This window comes from Nannobrachium achirus, assembly GCF_963921795.1.
Source record: "Nannobrachium achirus genome assembly, chromosome: 15".
In the NCBI taxonomy this organism is placed as follows: Eukaryota; Metazoa; Chordata; class Actinopteri; order Myctophiformes; family Myctophidae; genus Nannobrachium; species Nannobrachium achirus.
The window spans coordinates 47,024,777-47,051,916 of record NC_137822.1 but is presented as its reverse complement, the minus strand read 5'-3'; the positions used below and the strand labels follow the sequence as shown (position 1 = coordinate 47,051,916).

At 43.9% G+C, this 27,140-nt stretch overlaps 1 protein-coding gene across 2 annotated transcripts in view; it reads left to right on the top strand.

Annotated features, from left to right (window-relative positions):
* Nucleotides 1-27,140, top strand: part of erbin (erbb2 interacting protein) — a 141,627-nt gene that overhangs the window by 80,859 nt on the left and 33,628 nt on the right. For both annotated transcript variants that reach the window (XM_080743791.1, XM_080743790.1), the window contains exons 5-15: nucleotides 6,762-6,840; nucleotides 7,457-7,546; nucleotides 9,522-9,578; nucleotides 16,428-16,491; nucleotides 18,473-18,547; nucleotides 21,394-21,538; nucleotides 23,335-23,407; nucleotides 24,328-24,457; nucleotides 24,853-24,968; nucleotides 25,524-25,593; nucleotides 26,289-26,388. In XM_080743791.1, coding sequence (XP_080599917.1) covers nucleotides 6,762-6,840; nucleotides 7,457-7,546; nucleotides 9,522-9,578; nucleotides 16,428-16,491; nucleotides 18,473-18,547; nucleotides 21,394-21,538; nucleotides 23,335-23,407; nucleotides 24,328-24,457; nucleotides 24,853-24,968; nucleotides 25,524-25,593; nucleotides 26,289-26,388 — 999 coding nt within the window. The remainder of the gene's footprint in view (nucleotides 1-6,761; nucleotides 6,841-7,456; nucleotides 7,547-9,521; nucleotides 9,579-16,427; nucleotides 16,492-18,472; nucleotides 18,548-21,393; nucleotides 21,539-23,334; nucleotides 23,408-24,327; nucleotides 24,458-24,852; nucleotides 24,969-25,523; nucleotides 25,594-26,288; nucleotides 26,389-27,140) is intronic.

Here is a 27,140-nt window from a genome sequence, read left to right as displayed (position 1 = left end):
AGGGCAGAAAACCCCTGCCCTATAGTGCATACTCTGTACAATATGGACACATGCCTGATAGCACCATATCAGATATAAAGTACCAGACTGATATCAGCAGGGGAAGAGTAAATCATATCAGATATAAAGTACCAGACTGATATCAGCAGGGGAAGAGTAAATCATATCACATATACCAGTAAGCCTTTCTAAATCGGGGGATACGTGTCCGTCAGGTCGCATACACAAACTTGGTAGCCAAGGCAATGCTAGCCAATCAGGAGGGAATATGGGAAATGGGACAGATCCATGTCGATGACATGACTGTAGACATACTGTGTACCGCTTTGCGTGATTTTAGAGCAAAATCTGTAGGAGCAGTGTTCAAAAAAGGTGTCTTGCAAGCATCGGCCTCATGGTGGCACTAGAAGAGGGCCATGTGAGAAATGAGGTGTGGGTTGGTTTGGCAGCCAAGGAGTGTGTGTGCGAAGTTTGGCATGGGTAGGGGCAACGGTGGCGGAGATATGACTAGGGCAAAAATGTGATGTGACTGACTGACAGACAGACTGACTGACTGACAGCTGGTGGAGATTTTCATAGTAACTGCGACCTAACGGTCGCAATCAGCCAGTGGAAGAGTTAATCGTATCCAGGGTTTCCTGCAGGAAAAAGTCTTGACCAGGGGGGGATCTCATGGCGCACGCGCAAAGCACATGCGCCGACATTTTTTGATAATTAATTAATTAATTTGAGTAATTAATTCACTTAATTTTTAATATTAATTCTTATTTTTGCCCTATAAAAAACACATGAATGTGCCCATGATGACGGAAAACACAACTACATGCTATCATCCACATTTATTCAACATTGAATAACTTATATTGCCGGTTCGCCACCAAAGGGTTAAAAAAATAGTGTGCGCGCTGGTGTACGAATTCGTGCACAGATGATGCACTATGCATGTACACGCTTTTCACAGCTTTCAAACAAAAAAATCCGCTTGGAAAAACGTTCAGGCATTCAGGAGATACCAGCCATTATGTTTTCTTCAAATGTAAACAAACATGGCTGCCATGTTTGAAAGATAGGGTTGGTATCGGGGTTAAACATGCAATTTCGCGATCGCGATCATGCCTAGTACATTGTTGGAGGTCCAAAACGTTTTTTTGAAAAAAAAAATATTTTTGAAAAAAAAAACAATTTTTGAAAAAAAGGAATATATATATATATATATATATATATATATATATATATTTTTATACCCTTGGGGGGGCGAAACCCTGGTATCAGATATTTCAGACTGATATTATCAGCCAGTGGCAGAGTAAATGAAACGGGTGTTGATGTAGGCGATAATAGAATGTTTTTTATCTCTTGTCTTTCTGTTTGCAGCAGAGCTGTAGTGCAGTGTTAGTGTTTGTGTCAGGCGTGTCGTTGCCAGGATTTTATCTGAAGCAAACACGGAAGTCAAAGTTCCTATGATTGGCCGCTAGTTGCGCTGTTTTCCCCCCGCAAGGTACCAAAAACAATTTGTCTACATTGGACCGTATTCGTCTTCCCCTTTGATTTTCTAACCTTAATAAACGTTGTCATAAATACTTTATGGTTCCTGTCGCTAGTGAAAAAATCCCTTTCAATCACCATGATATGCGTTTTGAGCAAATATGGTCCCATTTATGTTAAACTTGATGATAGATTTGTGGGGGGGAGGGGGGGAGGAGCTGATACCAGCCGGCTGTGTTCTTCTTCGTGTGCTGTATTTCGGGAGGCTCCGACCACATACTCCCATGTATCCCTGCGATTCCACGTGACCGTTGGCAGCCAATAGCATTCCTTATGATTCCTGGGGTACCTTTCAAACAATGATGGCGTCACCCATACAAGGGACAAGAAAACCTCATTTTCGCTGCATAGAAAGCAATGGTGTCGGGCTGTCCATATCTTTCTACAGTCTATGGTTTGTGTACACTCTGTTTGCAGAGAGCTGTAGTGCAGTGCTAGTGTTTGTGTACACTCTCTGCCGTGTTGACATTCAAAGCAGCTTAGCCGGCTTCACAGAGCACTCTGCGCTTAAGTGTTTATGGACACAGAACAAAGTGGCTGCAACAAGTCAGCCTCTCTCTGTCTCCCTCTCCCTCTCTCTCTCCCTCCCTCCCCCGTCTGCTTTGAGTTGACACTGTTGTACTGTGTTGCGGATAGGGGTGGGCGATATGGTGATAACTAGAAGAGAAAATTTCTAAGAAATTTTAAGTGTGCCTGCAGCTCGCTAAGTCTGTGCAACCTTGTGTAGCGGTTGGTGTTAGCATTAGCGTTATTTCATTTGACGCAACCCGCGTGTCTGTATGACAAACGGTTCACGAGATCAAGGGTCACTTCCTGTTTGGTGAGGGGCACTTCCTGTTTGGCGAAATAGGCCCCAATTAAGGTCATGGACGATTAATGAATTAAAGCTGCAAGCAGCGATGACCAGGCCCTCGCAGCTCTACCCACGTCACAAGGCCAGCAGCCAATCAGAAACCAAACAGGAAGTCAGCCATTTCGACTAATTAGTGGCGTTTTGGAGCATTTTTGGCCGTTATCACGGGTCGCACTTTAACGACAGTTTTTTGAGAAAAAATTGTTTTGTGAGAAAAAAAATTTGAGAAAAAAACTTTTTTGAGAAAAAGAAATTTTGAAAAAAAAATTGTGAGAAAAAAAAATCTTGAGAAAAAAAAATGTGAGAAAAATTTTTTTTGAGAAAAAAATAATTTTGAGAAAACAATTTTGAGAAAAAAAATTTTTGAGAAAAAAAAATTGAGAAAAAAAATTTTTGAGAAAAAAAAATTAGAGAAAAAAATTGAGAAAAAAAAAATTTTGAGAAAAAAAAAATTGAGAAAAAAAAATTTGAGAAAAAAAATTTGAGAAAAAAAAATTTTGAGAAAAAAAATTTTTTGAGAAAAAAAATTAGAGAAAAAAAAATTTGAGAAAAAAAAATTGAGAAAAAAATTTTTTGAGAAAAAAAAATTTGAGAAAAAAAATGTGAGAAAAAAAAATTTGAGAAAAAAAATTTGAGAAAAAAAATTTTTGAGAAAAAAAAAATTTTGAGAAAAAAAAATGTGAGAAAAAAAAATTTGAGAAAAAAAAATTTGAGAAAAAAAAAATTGAGAAAAAAAAAATTGAGAAAAAAAGAAAAGGTATGACACCAGCCGCAAGTCTGTACGACAAACGGTTCATGAGTTATAGAGGCACTTCCTGTTTGGTGAAGGGCACTTCCTGTTAAAGAGGGGGCGAGGCTTAATCAATTACAGCTCATCCCTATTGGTCGGAAAAAGACCAAAGTTGTGTGAGCATTTTACATTTTAAATGACGTTGCTAGGCAAAAGTATGGCAGAGTTATGTGGCGCCAAAGTTTCTGGGTTTTTTTCGGAGTCCCCCATTCAAAGTCAATGGAGTTTTTGGGCGTAGTTTTTTGCGAATTACGTCGCAATCGTATCGCGGATCGGAAAGAAAAGTAATAGCACACCATTCCCGGCCGAGCCGCACATTTTGATGTATATATTGCGGGGGTGGCGTAAATCGTGCGGCAGTTATTACGTGCCGAAGTTTCCCCCATTCTAAGTCAATGGGGTTTTTTGGCGTCGTTTTTTGCGAATTACGTCGCAATGGTAACGCGGATCGGAAAGAAAAGTAATAGCACACCATTCCCGGCCGAGCCGCACGTTTTGATGTATATATTGCGGCGGTGGCGTAAATTGTGCGGCAGTTATTACGAGCAGAAATTTGCAAGAACATTACTTACTGACTGACTGACTGACTTAAGTATGGCGGATTACAATAAGTGTTCTGCTATTGCATAGCAGGCACACTTAATTATCGTTGAGACCATACAATGTCTCCACGATATGCCTTTTCAGAGGTATTGTATATATCGTGATATAATTGAGGGAGCCTTGTAAAAAATCCTGTTTAATCGTTAATACAGATTCAATTTAAACCTGCATTTACGTCTAAATCAGTAGTTTTAAAACTTTAAAATGTCAAGGTCTCCCCTTAACTTTGACAATATACAAATATCCATTTGGTTTCATTTGTATACTGTCAAGATTTACATACTGTACTTGTAAAGTTGAATTTAGACCTCCCAAAAGGAACCCAGAGAGTCTAGTTTTTTGTCAAGTGACTTGGAAAAATAACCATCAAAAACAACGTGACAAAGAATCATGATGAAATCGTGTATGGTGATACAGCTTGGGAAAATATCGTGATATTGTATTTTTCCATATCGCCCACCCCTGGTTGCGGATGTGTGCTGACGACCTGCACCCTGTCACTGGAGTGTTGACGTCTGACTCCATCCTTCTGTTTCTGTGAACCTAGGGGTGGGCGATATGGAAAAATACAATATCACGATATTTTCCCAATACAAGCTGTATCATGATACACGATTTTATCACAATTCTCTTTTCATGTTGGTCTTTATGGTTATTTTTCAAGTTACTTGACAAAAACTAGACTCTCTTGGTTCCTTTTGGGGGGTCTAAATTGAACATTACAAGTATGTAACTCTGACATTATACAAATGAAACCAAATGGACTCATTGTATACTGAGTTAAGTGGAGACCTTGACATTTTAAAGTTTGAGATCTAGACCAAAATGCAGGCTTAAATTGAATTCTGCAATGAATCTCTGTATTAATGATTAAACAGGATTTTTTTTACAAGGCTCCCTCAAATGTATCACGATATATACGATTGCTCTGAAAAGGCATATTGTGGAGACATTGTCTCAACGATGATTATCACCATACCGCCCACCCCTATGTGAACCTGACAGCTACAGTACTGTGGTTGTTCTCTCTCTGTCTCAGAACTAGGGATGTGACCAAATGAAAATTTCATATCACAATTATTGTGACCAAAGAAATTGTGATTTACAATATCATCGCAATAATCAAGCTATCGTAGAGAGTGAAAAAAGACAGTATCAAGTACTGTATGTATATTATAAGTACGTTTTACCAATAGAGGGTTTAAATGGTAGCTCGCTCGGCAAATAAAAGGTGAATTGATCCCCAGTGCATGACGGAGGACGATTTCACGATAATTTAAATCTCCACGATACGATTATATCGTGAGTGTTTGTTTTTTCATCACGATAAACGATATTATGGCTTATATCGTCCCATCCCTGCTCTGAATGTGACAGGTCTAGCACTGTGGTTCTCACCAGGGGCGTCACACCAAACTCTGGGCCCTGGGTACAAGGATTCACTGCGGGCCCCCCATGGATGTTAACTATTGAAAAATAGCAGATATACAAGCTCACGGTGCCGCGCTGTGAGCTTGTAGATCTGCTATTTTTTTATTTTTTTTTATCGTGAAAATGTGTGCAAGAAACCTATGTTTCCATGTCAGTGGTGCTCAAACCTTTCCATGTCAAGGACCCCCAAGATGATATGTATTTGGCCAAGGATCCCCATCTCAAAATATTTAGTTCCAGGGACCCCCACCCCCGGAAGCAAAATTTGAGTTATAAATGTTTGCTTAAAAAATACATAGATTCAAAGATTTGCACACATTTTCACGACTTTTCAAAAATAGCAGATCTACAAGCTCGCAGCGTGGCACTCGGTGCCGCGCTGTGAGCTTCCTTGGGCCCTAGTAACTCTGTCCCACTCCCCCCCCCCCCCCCCCCCCCCCCCCCCTTTGTGAAGCCCCTGGTTCTCACGGTGTCTGTGTCTCTCTTTCCATCTCTTCTCTCTCCCTCTCTCTGTTTCTCTCTCTCTTTCTGTTTCTCTCTCTCTCTCTGTTTCTCTCTCTCACTGTGACAGTCTGTCTGTGTCTCTCACTCTCGCTCTCACTCTGTGGTTGTCGACAGAGCGGAAAGATGCAAAACAGCGATGCACACTGAACTGCACGCACGCACACACACACACACACACACACACACACACACACGCTGCCTTCCTGTTCGACTTGTTCTGAATCACTCAGTGAATATGGAAATATATAAACATGTAACATACACTGCACCTGTTTGTCTCTGTGTGGTGACCTGTGTGTGTATGATATATTATGATGGCCTCTCTTTTCTTTACATGACTTCACGTCAACACATTGTGTTTTGTTCAGAGCAGCGCACACCTGACAAAAGAGCATTGCTATAAAACATTGATGATGATAGTTAAACAAAATTGTATAAATGCGATGCATGTGAATGTGAACTTTGTCAGGGTGTGAATGTGCAATATGTCAGGGGATAAAGCGTGTTGGGGGTTTTAATTGCGACCGCCAGGTCGCAGTTACTATCAAAACCTCGACCAGCTGTCCGTCCGTCCGTCTGTCTGTCACACTTTTGCCCTGCTCATATCTCCGGAGACGTTGCCCCGATCCATGCCAAATTTTGCACATACACTCCTTGCCTGCCAAATCACAACCTCTCAGTCAATCAATTCTCACACTCTTCTAGCGCCACCATGAGGCCGATTCTTGCTTTTGACCTGAAATCACGCTGTGACCTGACGGTCGCTTATCTCCCGATTAGGGAGTCTTACTGGTATTTTCTAATGCGCCCCCTTTGAAAAAAAGAAAAAAGGGTTTGGACAGCGTCCAAAGAGTTAGGAGTTCAGTGTCTTCTTTCCCAAGTCCCAGTAAGTGTCCGCTCTGGCCTCTTCTGGCAGTGGCTCAAGTTGAAGTAGAAGTTCTGCGTCAGTGTCCCATCCCATGTGCAGTCATTGTGTTCATGTAAAACAACTAAAATCATGTTTTTTTTTTGTGTCTGTGTGTTTTTAACAACTAGGTATCCAGGAGTTTCCGGAAAACATCAAAAACTGCAAAGTATTAGCTGTGGTAGAAGCCAGCGTCAATCCTATATCCAAGTGAGTACAACTGCCCACTGGCCTGTCCACCATTATGCACAAAGATGTTCTAATCACACCCTTTGTCAGCGAGGCGTTGTGTGCTTGTAGATCTGCTGTTTTCACTACTTCTGTGCGACAGCCTTGTATGATGAAACGTACAAACGTACAAATCTGAAACTTGGAGATACAAGGTTTCTGCCCGACAGTGACGATATGTTCCAATTCATCAATTCATAAATTTGTCAATTCATGAATTCATCGTCTCCTTAAATTTAGTAAATCATGACAGCCCTACTACCCACTTCTCACCTCTAACAGGAGGAGGATTTTAGTCTTGACACTTTGCACCTTATTTGTTTCAATAGGACATGACATAACTTAACTCCCTTTTCTTTATCTGTTTGTGTGTGTCCGTGCGTGCGTGCGTGCGTGTGTGCGTGTGTGTCCGTGTGTGTGTGTGTGTGTGTGTGAGTGTGTGTGTGTGTGTGTGTGCGTGCGTGTGCGTGTGCGTGCGTACATGTGTGTGTGTGTGTGTGTGTGTGTGTGTGTGTGTGTGTGTGTGTGTGTGTGTGTGTGTGTGCGTGTGCGTGTGTTTGTGCGTGCGTGCATGTGTGTGTGTGTGCTCTGTGACCAGGTTACCAGAGGGCTTCACTCAGCTCCTCAGTCTCACACAGCTGTACCTGAACGATGCCTTCCTGGAGTTCCTCCCAGCCAGCTTTGGCAGGTAAGAAGCACCATGCTGTTCTCTATGCATTAAGGCCCCATACACAAAAATGATACACTGAATAGTTTACAAAACGTTCACTGCACAGCGGGAATCGTCTCAAGAGTCCACATGAATCCACTGAGAACCCAGCCAAAATACTGAAATTGCTATAGTACAGATGCCCAGCCTGTGAGTGGCGCTGTAAAACTGCCATAAAGCACCAAAAGGAGAGATAGAAGAAGAGAACGATGTTGTCATTCTTGCCTTTCTTTTCGTCATGTCCACTTGTTGCTGACAGAGGTAGTGTAGGGGGGGAAAAAACGTGTGGCAAGTGAGCCAACATGCACAATACCAGCACCCTGACTCTGTTTGAGCAGAATGAAACAGAGCCTTCATTAGCCTATAGCATTAGCCTATACAGTGACAGGCTTTGAGGACAGGGCTACTCAACTTACAATGGCTCAGAGGTCACTCAAGAAATGTAAAAAGTCCAAGGCCGCAAGCTAAAAATGATGGCCAACCCTCATTGGGAAGATTGACATGATGAATCTCTGGGTTCATGACAAGGTGCAGGTTTGTCAATATACAATGTCCATGTATTTGGCAGATAATCACTGTGTTTACCTATTTATATCCATAATAATACATGTTTCCCTTAAAAGCCTGTACTATCCACACCTTTCACACATATGTAATGTCTTTGCTAAATAGTTACTAAAACGATTTTAAATCATTTAATCGAATCGTATTGTATCCCCATGAATGAACCAATATCGTCCATGTATCGTATCGTCAACCATGTATCGTGATATGTATCGAATCGCTATTAAAATGTATTGTTACACCCCTACTACCTACATGTGTGCTGCGAAGCAGAGCATTCATTTACAGATGTTGTATTTATTTCTTTAAGTTGGAACACAGAGATCCAAGGTCTCTGTGCGTCAGCGGCGCTATGATTGATAGCATCACACATAGCTGTCTTCAGAGGCAGACAGAGAGGGAGTCCAGTCTGTGTGTAATCTAATCAGGAATGTCAGAGTGTTTTCACACAACGTCAAGGCAGTCTCCTCATTTCTGACCCTTCCCTCACACTTAAACTCTTAAAGCAGTGCTATTCAACGTGCGGTCCGTGGGCCGCATGCGGCCCCTGCAGCATGTGAATGCAGCCCAGCATGGGCAGACCAATTAAAATCTATTTCAGTATGGACAAATCATTCACAGAACCGGCTGACATAATGAGCGATATAAACTCTTTATTTCAACCCAGTGCTTCGATTTGTGTCCACGATAAAGAGGTAAAACGATTAAAGATCAACAGAAAACCTTCCCTTTTTGGATATAATGTTCACCAAAGGTGAGAAGTGATCGCTAACGGTGGATCGTCCACCCAGCAGGGAGATTCTGGGATACGACGGGGAGGAACCTCATCTCAGAGCTGTGTAGCAGTGGAGGGAGAGGTTCCTCATCTCGGAGCTGCGTAGCAGTGGAGGGAGAGGTTCCGAAAGGAGCTAGTTGACATCTTAAATGAAACGGAGCTGCTGAGCAAGAGCAGTGTGCAGGATCTTTGTTCACAGAATATGTTTTCATGATTGCTTCAGGATTCACTGTCCAACACACCTGCATCCCAATCAACACTCCCTTTACATAGATTATATTATGATATGACATGGATGGTGTCTTGTCCCGGTTTAAATCAATGAAGACATGCTACTTTGTACAAGTTTATTTTTCTCCAGAAATCACTTAAATATACTTTGTTTGAATATAATTGAAATAATAACCAATGGATTTATTCATGGTCACAATATGAACCACTGCACTAAACTACAGTAGTTTAACAGTGTGTTATGTATCTGTAAAGCACTCTGTGCATTCGTGCTGTGAAGGGTGCTATAAAAGTAAAGTTCATTCATTCCTCTCCCTACAGGCTGACTAAACTACTGTAGTTTAACAGTGTGTTAACTTTGTTCCATGTCCTCTCCTCCTACAGGCTGACCAAACTACAGATCTTGGAGCTGAGAGAGAACCAGTTAAAGATGTTACCAAAGTAAGTCTTTCTCTCACAATTTACAATGTTTGGCATAATAATCCAGGACAATACGAAAGGACCACACAAAGTAATGCATCAAATGCATAGACATATTAATCTAAGATCATGGCTAAACCAAGGACCTGTCATCAGTAGAATAACCCAAACAATGTATCATCTGTAAATTGAAACTATACACATAGGATTCTAGATCATCAATGACCTGTGTTATTTTAATTACATTTTAGCCTTTGCTTAAGCCTGCAAGGTAATTGTGGCTAGGGCAAGTGCTACGGTGGAGTCTGAAGAAGTCAGTCTTGAGATTACGGCGGAAGCTAGGGAGTGGATCTGCAGTTCTAATTGCAACGGGGAGTTCATTCCACAGTTTGGGAGGCAGAAGAGAAGCGTTGTCCAGGGTGTTTTAGGGAAGGGAGAAGAGTCTGGGACGCGTGGAGCGTCGTCCAGGGTGTTTTAGGGAAGGGAGAAGAGTCTGGGACGCGTGGAGCGTCGTCCAGGGTGTTTTAGGGAAGGGAGAAGAGTCTGGGACGCGTGGAGCGTCGTCCAGGGTGTTTTAGGGAAGGTTCCCTAAGAGCTTCCCTCTTACCACTTGTTGCTGTCGTACATGTCGTTTAGCCCACATCAAACAACACGCAGCGCCGGTTGTTTTCACAACAAACTGAGCACGGTGTGTTGATATGACCAGCATGTTGGCTGTTCTCTCCTGAAGGCGTGGATTCTCCTCTCTCTCTGCTTGCACTCTTACTTTTCACTCTCCTTTTCTCTATTTTTTTTCTTTTCTTTTTCTTTCTTAATCAACCATGCCAGTTCTCTTATCTTATCTCTCTCCTTGCCTCTCTCTCTCTCTCTCTCTCCTCTCTCTCTCTCTCTCTCTCTCTCTCTCTCTCTCTCTCTCTGTCTCGGTTTCTCTCTCTCCCCTTCCACACACACACACACACACACACACACACACACACACACACACACACACACACACACACACACACACACACACACACACACACACACAGAGCATTCAGTGCAGTGTTGAATTCCAGTGTTACATAACCATGATGTCTGGGGGGAAACCTCATATGTCCAAAACGTAAAAAAAAAAAAAAAAAAAACACATTTCAAGCTTCAAGAACAGCATAACTACAAGCTCAAAACACGTTTTGATCTTGTAGATCTGCTATTCTTGCCACCCTTGGTGCGACACTGTTGTGTGACAAAGTAAGGCGTTAATTTACGAAAAACCTTTAAAAAAAAAGTTCAAACCGGTATATGCGGTTTTCCCTGGACTTGGCCTCTAAGTTGATTGCGTGCGGGCAGCCTGCTGTGACAGGTCCTCTACTCTCAGGTAGACTCAGGCCTTTAGTGAGGATTTCATAAGGTAGACTCAGGCCTTTAGTGAGGATTTCATAAGGTAGACTCAGGCCTTTAGTGAGGATTTTATAACTCATAAGGCTACATACACATTTCCTTCACTCTACAAAGACACGTCACTGTTTCAGTCTGTTGTCTCCCATGGTGTCTCTCTCTGACATTCCCCAGTTCCTTCATTTACTCTCACTCACCTTCAGTCTTTTCATGTCTGCTTTTTTCACGGCTTTTCTCTGCCATTTACACAGATTAAAGTTCTCAAGTCATTTGGATTCCATAGAATATGTCCCGATCGCAATGCTGTGAACCCCTCATCTTCAATGTGGTTCAGTCAGTGTTGTGTTAGCAACGCGCTGCCACAGAGCAGCTCGTCTCTGGGGAGTTGTTTAGGTGACGGAGGCTCTGGGGAGTTGTTTAGGTGACGGAGGCTCTGGGGAGGTGTTTAGGTGACGGAGGCTCTGGGGAGGTGTTTAGGTGACGGAGGCTCTGGGGAGTTGTTTAGGTGACGGAGGCTCTGGGGAGTTGTTTAGGTGACGGAGGCTCTGGGGAGGTGTTCTGGGGAGGTGTTTAGGTGACGGAGGCTCTGGGGAGTTGTTTAGGTGACGGAGGCTCTGGGGAGGTGTTTAGGTGACGGAGGCTCTGGGGAGGTGTTTAGGTGACGGAGGCTCTGGGGAGGTGTTTAGGTGACGGAGGCTCTGGGGAGGTGTTTAGGTGACGGAGGCTCTGGGGAGGTGTTTAGGTGACGGAGGCTCTGGGGAGGTGTTTAGGTGACGGAGGCTCTGGGGAGGTGTTTAGGTGACGGAGGCCAGACCTGTTAGCTTCCCTGGAGCTTTGACACACTGGAAGGACTAATGGTTGGGAGCGCTGCCAGACACATACACAAGCCTCTCCACACATGTAAACAAACGTACGTGTGTGTGTGTGTGTGTGTGTGTGTGTGTGTGTGTGTGTGTGTGTGTGTGTGTGTGCGTGTGCGTGTGCGTGTGCTTGCGTGCGTGCATGTGTGCACCGCAGGGTCCAAAGTGCTCGTAGCAGTGAGTGTGCACACACACACACAAACACTGGGTGCTCATGATAATCTGCCCCCGTGTCAGACCGCGCATGCACTTGTGTGAATTTTAGTTGTAGTGATTTAAGCTGAAGGGAATACTAAGAGTGTCACCTGCATTATGTGGGAAAGGCATAAGACAGTACATCACATTGATACACTACTTAGGTTCGCACCAGGCACTGCACGCATAGACATCAAAGGGGGCTTAATGAGCCGCTGCCCTTTTACCCGTCTGTAAAAAGTGTCCTCTCCAGACATTGAATGAAGTTTTTACTATGGTGAAAGAAATGCAAACGCCCCCTCTTACCATGTCATACCTGAAGGCAGCATTCAAGAGAATTGCCTTGTCCAAACTCTCCTGAACTTGAATGCAGCATCTTATGTTGAAAGAAGTGTCCTCTCTGTGTAGAAATCCATGCTGTTACACCACATCTCCAGTATTGACTTGATTATGCTTAGTTCAGTGTCAATTTGTCTGATTGGCATAAAACCAATGTTCTACGTCACATATGTCAAACTCAAGGCAAATCCAACCAAATCAGGCCTGTGATTGAATTATCTTCGGCCCGCGGGATGATATTTAATTAGTAATTACTATTAGAACTGGCCCTCTGGCCACTGGTATATTGCAACATGCAATGCCTGGGATTCGAACCAAGGTCTCCCGCATGAAAGTCCAAGATCTTACCCCTCCGACCAAAGGGATATCCCTATGGACTGGGGGAGATATTAGACTTTTGATGCCATCAGGCTGAGGCAGTGAGTCACTCTGCTACACACGCACCACCATAATACTACAAGTCCCACAATGCACTGCTAGTGCATTGGCGTGTATCGAGGGCCCGTGACCACAAGCCCACGTTTGAATGAACTTTGAACCAGTGCGGCCCTCGACTTGTACCATTCTTTTTATGTTGCCCCCCTGTGCATTTGAGTTTGACATCCCTGTTCTACGTCAATCAAAACAGCTGTGTTGGTCCTCAAAATGGCTGGTGTAGGACTACAAATGCAACCCATGAATAGGCCTGGAAATGGGCTAAATAAAGTTCTTGGGAAAAAGTTTTGACATTTCATTGGTTAATGGCATTCATTCTATTTCTCCCCTGGTGTAACATAAAACGGTGTGCATTTATTCTCCTGGTTCTGGAGTCACCTTGGACAGAAAGTCACAGAGATGGCCTGCTCTGCTGTCCTAAAAGCAACTCTGAGGGCCTCCTCTCTGGTGGCTCCCCTCATAAAATAGCTCATGATAGCCTACTTTTTAATTCCGTCCGCCTGTACACGTTTACAATGTATGGTGACGTTTAGCAGACGCTCCCTTACCCACAGTGACTTACTGTATGAGTGTATGATCAGTGTAAGCTGAGGAAACATGAACTGCAGTAAATTAACTGAACATAAAGTGGTTGTAGAACGCAGAGATCATTGTAGTGTCTCATAGAAGCTAGCATGCAATGTAAATAATCAACCTAGCATAATGGCTGAATTACTTACTATCTACACCAGTGGTTTTCAAAGTGGATGACGGGGCACCCTGGGGTGCCGTGACGGCAGTCCAGGGGTGCTGCGAGATAATTTGATTGTATTTGGAACACTTGAAAAAATATTTTGTATCATTTTAAACTTGAAGTACAACGTTATTTTCAGTCAGTTCTAACCAAAATGGCTATTATCTCGACGTTTTCCTGGCAACATATTCACTAAAATATCGTCACTGTCGGGCAGAAATCTTGTATCTCCAAGTTCGCACGTCTTTTGGTAAAGCCCCTGCTTTGTTTTACTGTTGCTCAAAACTAGTGAAAACAGCTGATCTACAAGCACACATCGCAAGGCGTTGTGTGCTTGTAGATCTGCTGTTTTCACTAGTTTATTACATTTCATAGATGATAAATACAAAACGAAAGGTTTTGGACATACAAGGTTTCGACCTGACAACGACGATATGCTATAAATATAAGGTGCTGGGAGTGAAAATGTAAGGGTGCCTCGGATTAAAAAATATGTATGGGGTGCCCTGAGACAAAAACGTTTGGGAACCCCTGATCTACACTAGTAAAGGGCGAGGATGTATATCGGACCTGTTAGCCATATATGGGGACCCCTGGTACCCATATACAGTATGGAGATCCAGGTACTGTATATGGAGATATGCTGTGAGAGCCCAAACATGCTTACTCAGTTATTCGTTATGTGAAAGTCCTATGACATCTGACATCATACATATACAATCCCTTGTATGCCCATACATGGAGATCCCTGTCTGTAGGAACCAGCCACACAGATATGGGCTGTCTTGGCCATCTGTCACCTCTTCAGATAACATGCTGTGTAGATCTACATCAGTGTTTCTCAACCTTTTTTCTGCATGGGCACACTTTTTCTGTCCCAAGAATCCATGGGCACACCAACATAATACGGGGGTGTAAATATCGTCACTGTCGGGAAGAAACCTTGTATCTCCAAGTTTCAAATGTGTACGTTTCTTCACAAAGTAAAGGCCTGCTTCATCATACAAGGCTGTCGCACAACTGTAGTGAAAACAGCAGATCTACAAGCACACAACGCCTCGCGGTGCGAGGCGTTGTGTGCTTGTAGATCGGCTGTTTTCACTAGTTTAAATCATTTTTAAAATGATAAATACAATACTGGCTTTCAAGCAGTTTCAAGGGGCACACTTGACCCTTCTCAGGGGCACACCAAAGGTCCCCAGGCACAGTGGTTGAGAGACACTGATCTACATAACATACATTGTAGACTGATGCCGGGTCAACAATGAGCTAGACTAGGGGTTTTTAATTATTCTGAATCCATTGCAAGCATTTGTTTTGCTTGAAAAACATTCCTTGGGCTAAAAACGGACCCCAAAAGACTGTGAAAATTGATGACTCATCACTAAACCATCGTATTGTGGGGCCATTTCTTGCCCAAGGAATGTTTTTCATGCCAAACAAATGCTTGCAATGGATTCAGAATAATTAAAAACCCCTAGTTTGACCCCTCACCTCCCACTTAAAGCAGACTTTTTGGGAGTCATTTTTTCCTTTATAGTGTAGTCGTGTATAGCAAGTGAATGAGACTGAAAATTACCATAGCTGTCAAACATTTTCCCAGCCATTTTAAAAAAGACACCCCGGCCAAATTTGTTTAATAACCCTCCTAGATGAAAAATCCATTGAGAAACGGACCTTTGCTCTCCACGGCCATGGAACTGCCATTTTTGACCCAACTATTCTGTCTTCTGCATAATTAAAGAAAAGAAAAAGAAGAGAAAGGAGAAGGAACAAGAAAATAATGGATGGATGGATGGATGTGGATGGACGGATGGATGGAGATGGATGGATGGATGGATGGATGTGGATGGATGGATGGATGGATGTGGATGGACGGATGGATGGATGTGGATGGATGGATGTGGATGGATGGATGTGGATGGACGGATGGATGTGGATGGATGGATGGATGGATGGATGGATGGATGGACGGACGGATGGATGTGGATGGATGTGGATGGATGGATGGATGGATGGATGGATGGATGTGGATGGATGGATGGATGTGGATGGATGCATGGATGTGGATGGATGGATGCATGGATGGATGTGGATGGATGGATGGATGGATGGATGGATGGATGGACGGACGGACGGACGGACGGACGGACGGATGGATGGATGTGGATGGATGGATGGATGGATGCATGGATGGATGGAGGTGGATGGATGGATGGATGTGGATGGATGGATGGATGGATGCATGTATGTGGATGGATGGATGCATGGATGGATGGATGGATGGATGGGGATGGATGGATGGATGTGGATGGATGGATGGATGTGGATGGATGGATGTGGAATTGTGGATGGATGGATGGATGGATGGATGTGGATGGATGGATGGATGGATGTGGATGGATGTGGATGGATGGATGGTTGTGGATGGATGGATGGATGTGGGTGGATCACTGCTGCAACGTAGCTGTGAGCGCCTGCGAAGCAGGCGCGATCTCTAGATGTGAGCGGCCCGAAGGGCCGCGAATCTCTAGTGTTATACAATTATTCTGCGGCACCCATGGACTGGCATAAAGGTACCTTAGGGTGCCAATGGCACCCACTTTTGCAAACCCTGCTGTATAGTTTCAATGTACAAATGATTATTGTGGTTATTCTACTGTTAGACTGGTGATGGTTCATGGTTTACCTATCGTCCTAGATCACTATTTATATGTCTATGCATTTGATGTACATTACCTTGTGTTGATAAGGACATGGGGTGTGTGTGTGTGTGTGTGTGTGTGTGTGTGTGTGTGTGTGTGTGTGTGTGTGTGTGTGTGTGTGTGTGTGTGTGTGTGTGTGTGTGTGTGTGTGTGTGTGTGTGTGTGTGTGTGTGTGTGTGTGTGTGCTGACTCTAACATGTCTGTGTCTCCCTGGTCTCTGCAGAAGCATGCACAAGCTTACTCAGCTGGAGAGATTGGACCTGGGGAGCAATGAGTTCACTGAAGTGGTGAGTGTGTGTCAGTCTGTCTCTAATGCCACGATTAGACGTAGTTGCGCGCCCATGTCGCGCACGAGACCAGACAGGGAGGGACACGCAGCAAAGGTTTATCTATCGAGCACGGATCATTTCCGGTTACCGTTGTCATCTGCCGTTGCCGTAGCTACATTGCTTAACACATTGACCGCCATTTTAACATACCTCCGTACTCCCACCTGCCATTCGTCTCCATAGACTTCCATGTAATTCATAGTGCACAGATCATGCACACCCATGCCTAGATAATGCACCACGTGTGTCCACATTGCTCACAGCTTTCAAACAAAAAAATCCGAATGGAAATCCGTTCAGGCATTCATGAGATAACAGCCACTATGTTTAACAAAGATGGCTGCCAAAATGGCGGTGGAGTCTGTTCTCCTCTATGGCAGTGAATGCTGGACCCTGAAGCCAACCCTGCAGAAGTCTCTTGACGGGTGCTACACTAGAATGCTGCGTGCAGTACTTAACGTCAGCAAGAGTGCACATGTTACCAACAAGAGCCTGTATGTTGCCTGTATGATGAATGATCCTCATATGCTGCTGGTGGGATTATAAATGGTTAATACCATGCACACTGTACACATTTCAAGTACAACGTAAATCATTTTTCTAACGATAACACTTAAATATTTACGGTGGAATAAATTAAATTGTGTGATTAATTGGCTTGACTATGAATTTGTAGCGCTATAATCCAATCCACTCTTAGCCTGCCCACGCGCACGCACACACTTTAACTGCTTTAACTATTGAAAAATAGCAGATATACAAGCTCAATGCAGTGCCGTCTTGCTTCTTTTTTTTTGCAGCCTTTTGTAGCTAAAATCTTTTTTTTTTTTCTGGGGGTCCCTGGAACAACATATTTTGAGATGCAGGTCCACGGTCAAATACATATAATTCTAGGGGTCCTTGAAATGAGAAAAAAAAAAAAAAAGGAAAAGAGAACCACTAATAAAGAAACATAGTTTTTTTCTTTTTTTAGAAAACCATTGGGATTTAGAAGACATTTGTAAGGTTTTTCATGTCTTAACCGATTTAGTGCCGATCCCGAGTATACTCGTGAAAAGTAATATATTACTGTAACGGCGGGTATCCTACAGAGTACAATGGCCGAAGCTCCCGAGTCCATCTCTGTCGCTGATTCATCATCATCACGGCTCCACGGGCACAAAATAGTAATCCCATAACATTGAGGTGGACGGGGGATCTCATCTTTAATGTCCATTATCTCAAAACTACACTTTAGAAGCGAAGATGGAGTCAGATGCTCGCTTATATAACACATGGTTATATAGCTCCGATGCGATCCAGCATTGCACCACGTAAACATGATCGCTTCCTGTGAATGATGCAATGACGTCAGACCGGAAGTGTTTACGCTATCGACTTCTGGCCTTCAAAATAAGACAACGCTAGTGAATGGGGCCGGGGGGAGGCGCGCTGGACATTTAGCAGATCTACAAGCTCACAGTGCGGCACCGAGAGCTTGTAGATCTGCTATTTTTTCAAGTATCTATTTAAAAGCGAATATTTGTAACTCAAATATTTACTTCCGGGGGATCCCTGGAACAACACATTTTGAGATGGGAGTCCGTGGCCAAATAAATACCTGCAATTTTGGGGGTCCTTGACAAGAAAAGGTTTGAGAACCACTGATTTAGATGAAGGATTTAGAAGTCGGGTCAAAGATCGGGTTCAAAGACTTGCCCATGCATATTTTCATGATTTTTCAAAAATAGCAGATCTACAAGCTCGCAGCGCGGCACTCGGTGCCGCGCTGTGAGCTTGTATATCTGCTATTTTTCAACAGTTAAGGCATAAAACAATAGTTGAAGTGGTTAAAACCACTTCAACCATTGTTTTATGGCGACTCGGGCGCGTTCCGGCGACTCGGGCGAGTTCCAGGTGTTTGAGGGTTCATGTCGTGTCTCTCTCGTCTCTCTTTCAGCCTGAGGTGCTGGAACAGCTGACGGGGATCAAGGAGCTGTGGATGGACGGCAACAGACTGACCTTTCTACCTGGGGTACGTACCGCTTTGATTGATTGATTGACAGACTGATTGATTGACTGACTGACTGACTGACTGACAGTTTTTCCCTGGATGTACAGTCAGTCACCCCTAGCCAGCGGTGTAGCCACGGGTGGGCCTGACTAGGCCTAGGCCCACCCATTTAGTTTTTGTGCCCACCCAAATATAACGACGGCGATGCGTGGGCTATCTAGGAAGCGAAGAAAGACACCACAGTTTGATTTGATCATCGTTTAGTCAATAGACTCTTAGCTTAGCCCCTCCTCCTGTCTGCAACGATTGGACCACAGCCTGGCAAAACTCTCCCGGGGACAACTTGTCTGGCTCCTCCCCCTCCTCCCACATAGAGTCCCATGTTATTTCAGACGACGGTGAGCGACAGATTAACATCAAGAACATTTATTTATGCGGGGCACGGTGGCGGAGTGGTTAGCGCTGCGCCTCACATTTAGAAGGTCCTGGGTTCGATTCCCGCCGGGGGGCGACGTGGGTGCTGGGGGCGCGTTCCTCCCTCCGCGTCATCAGCACCCACACCCTAGGTGGGGTCGGCGATGGGGCCTTTCTGTGTTGAGTTTGCATGTTCTCCCCGTGTCTCCTAGGGTAGATGCCCTCACAAAAACATGCAGTAGTACTGGTTTCTATACTCCCTCCCCCTAGCCAGCCAGGTGCTCCCCAATTCCCCTGGCGCAGCAGAACATTTATATTATTACAAAATAACAACGCCATGGTGAAACCAGCATGGTTGACAAGGAGAAGATGTGGTTTCTCTCTCGCTTCCTTCATGAACGAAAAGATTTGTTTTTAAAGTGAAATATGCCTTTAAGTTAATCATCTCGGGACCTCCCACAATCCCGACACCCATTTTGGGAACCGCTGCCTTCTATATAATGGTGACATTAGCAGATCTACAAGCTCAACCAGAGCGTAGTGATGCGTCTCAGCCTGGGCCGTTCCATCCATCTCAGCAGCAGTGTGTTTTTTAAGTGGGTCACAATGAAACCATTAGCTGTGCTGGCAGTGTTTCAACACCGCACGCTGGAACAAACATAATCTGGACAAGCGTAAAGGTTACTGGGTTAATGGGCTCTATCTGCTGCAGCAGACATGTCTTCCTTACCACCTTCTCAGGTGTTAACAATGATACTAATGAAGGCTCTGTTCCATTCTGCTCAAACAGAGTCAGGGTGCTGATATTGTGCATGTTGGCTCTCTGGAAACTAAGACTCTTTAGATGACAACTCTAAATAACATTTAGGGTCTATTAGGCAGAAATTCCCCTGGCTGTTGTCCAGTTTCAAAAGTGATTTTCTTTTTCATCACTGTGTTACTAGTTGTCATTACTAACACATCCATGCCACACAAGCCACTACAGTCTCATAAACCAGTAAGACTCCCTAATCGGGAGATAAGCGACCACCAGGGCAAAATGTGTAAGAGTAGTGTCCAAAAATGTGTTTGAAAAAATTGGCCTGATGGTTGCGCTATATGGGACAGATCCACATTGATGACATGAGCGTAGACATACTGTGTACCAATTTGCGTGATTTTAGGACAAAATGTGTGGGAGCAGTGTCCAAAAAAGTGTTTTAAAAAATCATCCTGAAGGTGGCGCTAAATGGGACAGATCCACGTTAATGACATGAGTGTAGACATACTGTGTACCGATTCGCGTGATTTCAGGGCAAAGATTTTAGGAGCTGCGTCCAAACATGTGTTTTGCAAGAATCGGCCTCATGGTGGCGCTAAAAGAGGGTCATGTGTGAATTGATGAGTTGTGGTTTGGCAGGCAAGGAGTGTTTTTCCTAAATGTGGCATGGATCGGGGCAACGGTTGCGGAGACATGAGCAGGGCAAAAGTGTGACGTGTGATGTGTGACAGACAGACTGATGGACTGACGGACAGCTGGTTGAGGTTTTGATAGGACACATCCGTGCCACACAAGCCACTACAGTCTCATAAATAACGTTTTGGGGTGAGCATTCATTAAGCATTCCACGAAGCTTGACCAATGTGGCCCTGGGCAGGAAAATTATCTCCACAAGCTCGCAGCACGTTACTTGTGAGTTCTGGGTTAGCTTGTGGATCTGCTACTTTTGAGAAAAAAAGAAATACAAAAATCTTGGAACCGAAAAGTACTACTTTTGAAGGCATTTGTAGAATCGGCCTGAGGTTTTAATAGATTAAAAACAAAAGTGTAGTGGTATTTGTGAACGTGTTAAGCCCCGGGGTGTGTGTGTGTTTGACGTCAGCCCTGCTCTGCTCTGTTGTCAGTGTTAATAAGCCAGGGTTGATCTCTGATGACTTATGATGTCCTGCTCTCTGCTCTGAAAATATTCTCACCACGTCTCAGGTTTCAAACCAAACACTCCTTGTACAGTATGTCCATAACTGTTACTTTTCAGGGAAAGGGGGGGGGGGGGGGGGGGGAGAGAGAGAGAGAGAGGTGTGCAACCGAAAGCTATACTTCTAGAGCGGTGCGTGGCCGGAGTTATTCTTTAGTACAGCGGTGCGTGTCCGGATTATAAAAAAACAGGAACAGATTGAGAAGGCCACTGTTGCGCAGCCTAGACACACACACTCACTGCTCCACTTCGAACCGATGGTTTGAATTTTTGTACACTTTTTTGATAACCTCTCGGCCATGCAAATGAACTTAGAACTTTCGTCCTGTAGTTCTGATTTTGTCATGTGTTCCTACAGAGCGTAGGCATGCTGAAGCAGCTCTCCTACATGTTCTAACTGTGTCCTACATGTTCTAACTATCCTACATGTTCCTACAGAGTGTAGGCATGCTGAAGCAGCTCTCCTACATGTTCTAACTATCCTACATGTTCCTACAGAGTGTAGGCATGCTGAAGCAGCTGTCCTACATGGACGTATCCAAGAACAACCTGGAGATGGTGGACGAGCAGATCTCTGGATGTGACAACCTGCAAGACCTGCTACTGTCCAACAACGCTCTCACACAACTACCTGGTTCTATAGGTAAACATTTATCCTTGTAACACCTACCTCCTTCTGTCTAACAACACTCTGACACAACTACCTGGTTCTATAGGTAAACATGTATCTGTATAACACAACTACCTGGTTCTATAGGTAAACATTTATCTGTATGACACAACTACCTGGTTCTATAGGTAAACACTTATCTTTATAACACAACTACCTGGTTCTATAGGTAAACACTTATCTTTATAACACAACTACCTGGTTCTATAGGTAACAATAACCTTTATAACACAACTACGAGGATCTATAGGTAACAATAACCTTTATAACACAACTACGAGGATCTATAGGTAACAATAACCTTTATAACACAACTACCTGGATCCATAAGAAAATATTACACTATAGACATTTAGCAGCTCTTCTTAGTGCAGGTAAGTCAGGCACCTAAACAATACACAATTGAAACTATTAGACACCAGGTAAACAGCAAACCTAGCATTTGGCTACATCTCTTGCTATCTAAATGACATAATTATTATCATTGTTGGTCAAGAACAAACAAGCCTGAGTAACAAAATAACATGGTAGCAAAACGACCACGCTATGTGTGCATGGTCATATTTAGGTCAGTCGTTAGCATCAATCTGGTAAATAAATAAAATGTGTTATTGTTTTTAAAGGCTGCTTCCTCAGCCTGTGTCTAACAAAACGCTGCTTTTTGGAAGCAGTTCCACACTCCCTCCCAGAGAGTACAACATTGTTTCTTTAATGCCAAAGGTCACGATCTACCCTCTGAATTCCCTTTTCATGTGGCTCTTTGAGAAGTCAGTGACTGCATCAGTCCACAAACCCCATTTTTATACCGTTTAACTCAGGGAGAGTACCCACAAATACCGTCATGTGGCAGAGAATGAGTTAACGGTTCCATTTTTAAGGAGGGAGTTACAGTTATACTTTTAACCGATTTAGTGCCATTCCCGAGATATCTCGCGAAAAGTACTCGAGTATCCAGAGTGCCGATCGCGAGATATCTCGCGAAAAGTAATATATTACTGTAACGGCGAGAGAAACGTAACGGAGACGAAATCCGTCGCTGATTCATCATCATCACGGCTCCACGAGCACAAAATAGTCATCCCATAACATTGAGGTGGACGGGGGAGTGAATGGGGGCGGGGGGGGGGGGGGGGGGCACTCTGGATATTTTAATCCGTTAATTTCTGAGGCTTTTAATGAGTTAATAAACATAATCTGTATTTAACATTTGTAAAATAATCGTTTCTCATTCAAGGAGAAGCATGGTGTTGGTAATACAGATTGAAGCCATGTGAGATGAGAGGCTCACAGTCTGTCAGTGCAACAGAATCCAACCTGCATTGATTATGTGTGTTGAAGCCGCTGCATTATTGATGATGGAAGAGATCCGTCTTATTAATAGCTGCAATGTATATCTGCTGCTGGCAGCCACAAAACCTCATACCTCCATATTTCAACTTGTTCATATTTTGTTTGGTTTCCATAAATAAATGCCCTAATTGGTCGCGGAAGAGTGACGCATAGTAAAAACAGACGATCTTCAAGCACACACAGTGCGTTGTGTGCTTGTAGATCTGCTATTTTCACTATACTATAAAAAAGAAGGGAATAATGAAAAGGAAGGTTTTTTTAAGCATACAAGGTTTCCGCATGACGGCTAAGATATTACATTTTTGTGAAGATCGATAAGTGCAATAGCACCTTCTTATGTCTCTTTCTCTCTCTCTCTCTCTCTCTCTCTCTCTCTCTCTCTCTCTGTCTCTCTCTCTCTCTCTCTCTCTCTCTCTCAGGCACACTGAAGAGGCTCACAGCATTGAAGGTGGATGAGAACCAGCTCATGTACCTGCCAGACTCAATAGGAGGGTGAGTCGTTTGGTTCTCAAGGTAGTGCATTGGTTCTCAACCTTTCCAGGCCGCGACCCCCAAAATAATCATATTTTAACTGGGGACCCCCCACCCTGACGAGCACTAAGAGTTGAGGCATCACATCACCAAAACAGAAATGTCATTGTCAACGACAAAAACACAAATAAATCGTTATTCATTTTAGTGACATTTAATGGTCATGTAAAATGTCATAATTGTGACTGCCCTACTGGGGATCCCCCCAAATAATCCTAGTTGAACTGGGGATCCCGCACCCTGACATGCACTGGGAATTGTATTGTAGGCATTACTCTACATTTAGTTTGACTCGGTTCTACAGATAAATATAGTGGAAACAGACAAACTAGAGCTTGTAGATTTGCCTTTGTTCACAATCTTTGCCTCTTTCTTATATAATTTGATAATTAGTCTCAGGGGTAACAGTTCCAACGGAGACTTCCAATGTTCATTATCCTGGAGCAACTTCCTCCACTCCCTCAGGGAGTATACCGAAGCGTTCCCAGGGCCCATTTGGAGATATAATCCTTCCATCTGGTCTTTGGTCTGCCACGGGGTCTCCTCCCAGTGGGACGCGCTTCGAGGACCTTGATGCAGGAAGGCGCTCAGGAGGCATCCGTACTAGATACCCGAACCACCTAAGCTGACTCCTTTCCATGTGAAGGAGCAGTGGTTCTACTCCAAGTCTCTCTCGGGTGACTGAACTTCTCGCCCTATCTCTAAGGGAGATACCAGCCACCCGTCTGAGGAAACCCATTTCGGCCGCTTGCACCCACGACCTTATACTTTGGGTCATGACCCACACTTCATGACCATAGGTGAGAGTAGGAACGAAGATGCTCGGTAGACAGAGAGCTTTGCCTTCCGACTCAACTCTTTTTTGTGTCCTGTGTCCACAGACTGACGGCGCTGGATGAGCTGGACTGCAGTTTCAATGAGATCGAAGCCCTGCCCTCCTCCATCGGACAGTGTGTCAACATCCGGACCTTCGCAGCAGACCACAACTTCCTCACACAGCTCCCCCCAGAGGTCAGTGCTAGTATTATCTTTATTTTACCTCCTTGCATGAATGGTGCTAGTAAGGGTTTATTTAACCATGGTCTCTCTCATGGCCTCAGTGCTGTTAGGGTAGTAATTTAACCTCTCTCCTGGTAGATGGGTTCATGGCAGAGTGCTAGGGTAGTAATTTAACCTCTCTTCTGGTAGATGGGTTCATGGCAGAGTGTTGGGGTGTTAATTTAACCTCTCTCTATCAGATGGGTTTATGTCAGAGTGTTAGGGTATTAATTTAACCTTTCTCCCTGGTCAGATGGGTCTCTGGCAGAGTGCTACAGTGCTGTTAGGGTATTAATTTAACCTCTCTTCATGGTCAGATGGGTTCATGGCAGAGTGTTAGGGTATTAATTTAACCTCTCTCCTATCAGATGGGTCTCTGGCAGAGTGCTACAGTGCTGTTCCTTCACTCCAACAAGCTGGAGAGTCTTCCAGAGGAGATGGGAGACATGCACCGCCTGAAGGTCATCAACCTCAGCGACAACAAGTGAGTCTCCCTTCACAGCTTCACATTAGGGATGGGATGATAAGCGATATTATCGTTTATCGTGATAAAAAAACACTCACGATAATCGTATCTTGGGGATTTAATTTATCTTGATATCATCCTCCGTCATGCACTGGGATCAATTCACCCTTTATTTGCCGAGCTGCATATCCGGTACCACTTAAACCCTCTATAATTGGTAAAAGGTACTTATAATATACATACTTGATACAGTCTTTTTTCACTCTCTACCAAATCTCTTTGCCAAAAACATAGCCGATCGACAAGCTCACAACGCGTAGCGATGCGTTGTGAGCTTGTAGATCTGCTATTTTTTGGCAAATCTTCCGCCCCAGGAAAATGGATGTTGGGGATATTTTGATTATTGTGATAATATCGTAAATTGTGATTTCTTTGGTCACACTAATCATGATATGAAATATTATCCCATTCCTACTACATACACTGACAAGTGAGTCTCACACATCTTCACATGTTCATCACCTCATTAACCACTTAAAAACTGAATTATGTAACCGTTTTGTTTTCTTCCAGGCTGAAGAATCTCCCGTACAGTTTTACCAAGCTGAGCCAAATGACGGCCATGTGGCTGTCAGAGAACCAGGTAACGTTTAAACATCACATTTAAACTTGTTTTATATCAACAGAGGAGATTAAATCTTGCACTGTTCCTTTTTGATTCATTGATTGATTTTGACCGTCAGGTCGCAGTTACTATGAAAGCGCCCAGCTCATGTCCGTCGCGGTCGTGTCTGTGAGTGAGTGAGTCACGCTAATACACAACATTTCGTTACCCATCGACTTCAGTTCCTCCCTCCCATTCCATCCATGAAGGCAGGTCACAAAAAGCTGCGAGTAACACATTTGGTGTAACACTCACTCACATGGCTTTGTGCCGTGTCGCTGATTGACTGTGGCTTTCACAACCGCCCAGCTGTGTGTGTGTGTTGGGGGAAATTGCTGCACGACCTAACGATCGCGTCTCGCCCTTACAGCGTGTTTCTTGTATATTTATTGATCAGTGAAATCAAGTGGAATTGGACAAAGAAATGAACAGAACAAACTGGAACTGAAACACTGTGATATTCAAGCTGATGAATGGGTATTTGGTACTCTCTCCTGATTGGCTGAAATTGACCACCCACCTGAAAATAGCCGGAGAGACAGGCAGGGAGAGCCCTGTTACTGAACTTATAGCAATGATTAGTACTATCACAATACAGTGCTTTATAACCATTAAACATAATGTTTTTTGCACCTCTGTTTCTTCTTACTCTTCCCCCCTCCCCTCCCCTCCAGTCCAAGCCCCTCATCCCCCTGCAGAAAGAGGAGGATCCGGAGACACACAAGACGGTGCTGACCAACTACATGTTCCCTCAACAGAGCCGACCAGAGGAGTGTAAGTACAACCACTTTGTTCACTTTGCACAACAGAAAGTCTAGTGGGGACTGGAGGTACTTCTAGGTTCAGGTTCAAGTGCTTCCGTGGCTTTGCCAACTGGTGTTGTGTGACATCAACATCGGTATCATTAGGCATGATGTGTCATGTGACAATGTATATGTAAGCCTTCCCTTGTCACCCTACAGGGAGAATTAATTACCCCAGGGCAGGTAAATAATATGGTCGGGCAGGTGAAGTTTGCAAGTGCCCATTTTGATTAACATAATATTAAATCTGTGTCTTTAGCCTAATTGAACGGGCTGTAGTGTTCCGTCTATCTCTCTCAATCTCTCTCTCCCCCTGTCCCTCCCTCGTCCCTCCACACACACTCTGACTCTCTCACACACACAACGAACTGCAGCTAGTGGTGGCTGCGTAGTCGAAAACAGCTAATCTACAAGGCGTACAAACTCACATCATGCTAAAGAATGGCCAGATTAATGCACACGCTTTACGTGCTGAAGCACAGGGCGCCATGCTATTCCCGCAAAAGAGCTGAAATCTATAGCAAAGGCTGCTGAAGAAGCGCAAAAAATGTCCGCGAAGCGTCTATTTTATTTTCCGCGCGGAAGTGGCCAAGACCTGAGGGCAAGTAGAACATGACCTGTACTTGCCCAACGGGCAAGTGCCTCTGAGACCTTAGTGTCAACCCCTAGTATATATCTTTTATCGGGTTTTCCGCACGACATTGACAATGCACTGTGTCCAGG